The sequence below is a fragment of the Dendroctonus ponderosae genome, unplaced genomic scaffold (assembly GCF_020466585.1).
Source record: "Dendroctonus ponderosae isolate FM_Combo_2020 unplaced genomic scaffold, Dpon_F_20191213v2 Dpon_F_20191213_10, whole genome shotgun sequence".
Lineage (NCBI taxonomy): Eukaryota > Metazoa > Arthropoda > Insecta > Coleoptera > Curculionidae > Dendroctonus > Dendroctonus ponderosae.
Window position 1 is genome coordinate 5,740,227 of NW_026017111.1, and position 3,935 is coordinate 5,744,161.

At 37.0% G+C, this 3,935-nt stretch overlaps 1 protein-coding gene across 1 annotated transcript in view; it reads right to left on the reverse strand.

Annotated features, from left to right (window-relative positions):
* Window positions 1–3,935, reverse strand: part of LOC109543603 (putative epidermal cell surface receptor) — a gene marked incomplete in the record, with an annotated part of 23,422 nt that overhangs the window by 3,997 nt on the left and 15,490 nt on the right. The window contains 3 exon segments of the mRNA XM_048661839.1: window positions 56–276; window positions 340–511; window positions 565–718. Of these exon segments, the coding sequence (XP_048517796.1) occupies window positions 56–276; window positions 340–511; window positions 565–718 (547 nt within the window).

Sequence of the window (3,935 nt, forward strand, 5' to 3'; positions counted from 1 at the left end):
TCTGAAGAATTTACTACGATTTATTCATGAGACCCAATGAATCGAAGTCGCTTACCCTGTGAAGACGAACCCAAAGCAGGAGCAGCACGGGGTTTGGTAATGAAGTCCTGCACGTTGCTAGTTTTGATTTTGCCATTAGTCAAGTAAGCTTCCAGCCAAATTCGGTATCTGGTACCCGGCTTCAATTCGCTGACGATCGTTTTGGTGGGCGAGTCTCGTTTGGCGATTTTAAATGTACTGTGATCCTCTTTACCCGAGTCGCTTTGGTATATCGCTCTGAAATCGATTGCGTTTAGCAGTTAAAACGCCGCAAGCTAAATTTCCTTGTCTATTTTTTACCTGTAAATATTTACGTATTTGTCTTCCGGGTAGGGCACCCCCGTCCAAGCAATTTCGACGCTGGTGGATTTGATTTGGGCCACATCTAGAATGATCGAGAATCCATAGTTGTCCACCAAATTGGCAGTGGTGAATCGCAGCATGTGATCAGCGCTTAATTCCGTATGCTGACCTGGAATAAATGCAATTGGAGCACTTGGGGTTCACTTTCAGCGGCCCGCTTACCTGGAAATGGTATGAAGAAAACTCCAATTTCATACTGGTGGTTGGATTTGAGATTTTCAATCGTATAAGTGGTGACAGCTCGATGAATGAGCGGAGTGGCGGTATATATTTTCCCTTCAATTTCTCGATACCGCAGTTGAATGCCATCGATGAACTGAGAAGAATGAAAACAGCTCAAATTTTAAATAAAACATATACAGGGTGAGTTTTTTTCGATGACTAGTACAGGGATCTTCGGAACTAGAGCTAGAGCAGTTACGAACAAGGTCAAATGAACAAAGAATTGCGGTTTGGAAGGCCCTACTCGAAACCAATTTTATTCTTCTAAAATTTGACAGCTGTCAACAGATATTTGGGAAAAACTCATTTATGGTAAATTTTTGAATCACTCCTAGTTCCGTTAATATTAATTTGCCAGGAGAACATTAAATAGAAACTTGTAGGAAATTGAATTCCAAACAAAATGGCATAAAACATTTCTCCAAAATAGCTGTCATTTTTGACATATGACACAAATTTGAGTTCCTTTAAATTGCAACCAGACTTGATTATTACTTTACCGAATAGAGCATTTTATTACGATTTCTGTGATATATCACATCGTTAGGTTGTTTTCGAAAATAAAGTGTCTGCAAACCATTTATACTTTTTCAATTTTATTGACCGAAGTTAGCCATGGAAAATAGTATAAGACATACAGTATTGTTTCCATAGTAACAAATAATAACAGTATGCTTCAGTATTTATTTTGACAACGTACAACGTAAAGTTGGCAATAACTTTATTTTAATTAAGACGGCTGACGACGTTCAAGTGTTTATTGTACCGTGGATGGCCGAGTATTAAACTCTTTCCTCAGCTTACAACTTTTATTCCACTTGGTACAACTTTAACTACGGAACAGGAACAAACTAACTTCTAAAATTAATGTCAACTTCACAAATGATAACAATAACACACGGAAAACACGGATTTCCGACTCGCGGGTTTAACTTCTTCTGCACTCAGGCGCGGCTGTCACTTCACTCTCCTCTTGTCTGGTTCTCCTCGTCGCTTATATAGTTTTCTCCAGGTATTCCAGATAGTTCTAGAAATCTCCAGAACAGGTGCGAAACTTCCCGCTTGTCAGTGTCATATTTGACAGTAAATGGGGCCCAAATGGGGCTCCTATTTCCTGAAATACCATGAATTTCGATCCCCCATTCCAAACGTGAGTACCCCAGGCCATTTCCGTTACATTATTATAAAAATCAGTTCATACCAATAATAATTGAAATTTAACTCTAGAAGCTTTAATTTTTATAATAAAACTTTTCAAAAAGTCCACCATTACTATCAATGCAAACATTGCAACGCTTTAAAACTGAATCAGTTGCTTTTCTTGCGGACCGACCATCATAATTTTCAAATACTCTAACAGCTTCTTTAAGTGCATTTAAATTGACATACTTGTTTTGGTAAACTGTGTTTTTCCCCACAAAAAGAAATCCAAAGGTGAAAGATCCGGTGATCGAGGTGGCCATAAAATTCAATCAAAATCCGGGTTATTCCGAAGGAATTGAAGATACCGACTCCCATTGAAAATGCCTCCAAAAATACATTTACCAAGAATTTTTGAACCCATCATTCCGCTCTAAACGTTAAACCCAAATTTAATTTGTGGTCTCCTTTGCTCAACGTGGTGGGAATTTGTTTGATTCCAAAGATGTTCATTGTGTCGATTAAACATACCACAATTTTTTATAAGTCCATAATATTTTATAAGGGAATTTGATGTCTTGTTGGCATTTGTTTCGGAACCGTGTACAAAAATTCACACGCTGCTCCTCATCCCTGGATGTAAAGGTTGGGATACTGATGATTTATACGGATGGAATTTGTGTTTTTTTTAAACTCTCATCACGGTGCTTTGGGAAGTCCCGGATTCTGCTGCGATCTCTCTGGTTGAAATATGTGGATTCTGGCTTACACTGACCAAGATATTAACCTCCACAGCTTCATTTATTACTTTATCTTCATTTCTTGGCTGAGTAAAACTTCCAAAAGTGCCCAAATTGTCGTATAATCGTTTGCATGTTTTCAAGGACGGTTGGCGACGGTCAAAATACCTCCCAAAATAGTAATCAGAGGCTCGTCTAGCATTTTTATCACATCTAATATTGGTTTTAATCATGTTGCGCTTTTGTTGATTGGAAAAATTCATTTTTTCAATAAAACTTAGATTTCTAGGTTGAATTTCATCTTGAACGTCAAAAATTGAAAGATGTTGTTATTATTTGTTGCTATGGAAACAATGCTTTGTCTTATACTATTTTCCATGACTAACTTAGATCAACTAAATTGAAAAAGTATGAATTGTTCGCAGACACTTTATTTTCTAAAAAAACCTAACGATGTGATATATGACAGAAATCGTAATAAAATGCTCTATTCGGTAAAGCAATAATCAAGTATGGTTGTCATTTAAAGGAACTCAAATTTGTGTCATATGTCAAAAATGACTGATTATTTTGGAGAAATGTCTAATGCCATTTTGTTTGGAATTAAATTTCCTACAAGTTTCTGTTTAATGTTTTCCTGACAAATTAATATCAATGGAAATATGTATTGACAGCTGTCAAATTTTAGAAAAATAAAATTGGTTTCGAGTAGACCATTCAAAACTCCAATTATTTGTCCATTCAACCTGTTTCGTAACTGCTATAGTTTCGAAGATCCCGGCACAGGTCATCGAAAAAACTAACGACTTACAAACGGCCTTTTTTTTAAATGTCAAATCATGACAGTATAAATGGCGAGCGATTCAAAACCGTCGTTCATAAGGTGCGTTCAGACTGCAGCGCAATACCGCGCCAAACATTCGCGAACGTTCACACACAATTCGCGCCTTGCGTCTATATTGCTGCAACAATAATTGAAAATGTTTGCATTTGCCAAGGTTCCAGCTTGCGCGGCGAAATAAATGTGCTGTTCATCATGGATGATGCTAAAATTGCAGCGGCAGCTTTCATAATTTTGTGTGATTTATCTAAAAGGAAAAAGAGAGTGAATAGGCGTTACTGGACGACCCGTATATTTCAGAGCAAAAGCTTATACAGTGGCAATGACTTGCTATGCGACCTGGCAATTGAAGATACTGGACAATTTAAAAATTTCTGTCGCTTGCCTAGGCAAAGCTAGTAAATGCAAACCATTTGCTGGAATAAACGTCCTTCTGTCCTAAAATGTATCAAGTTCTTCAATTTAAGTTTATGTGAATGATATACAGTTGAGTCCGGATATAACGAACTTGAAAAATTAACTAAAACTGGTTGGTTATATCCGGAGTTCGCTATAAGCGAATAATAATACAAAACATGTGATGTATTTTA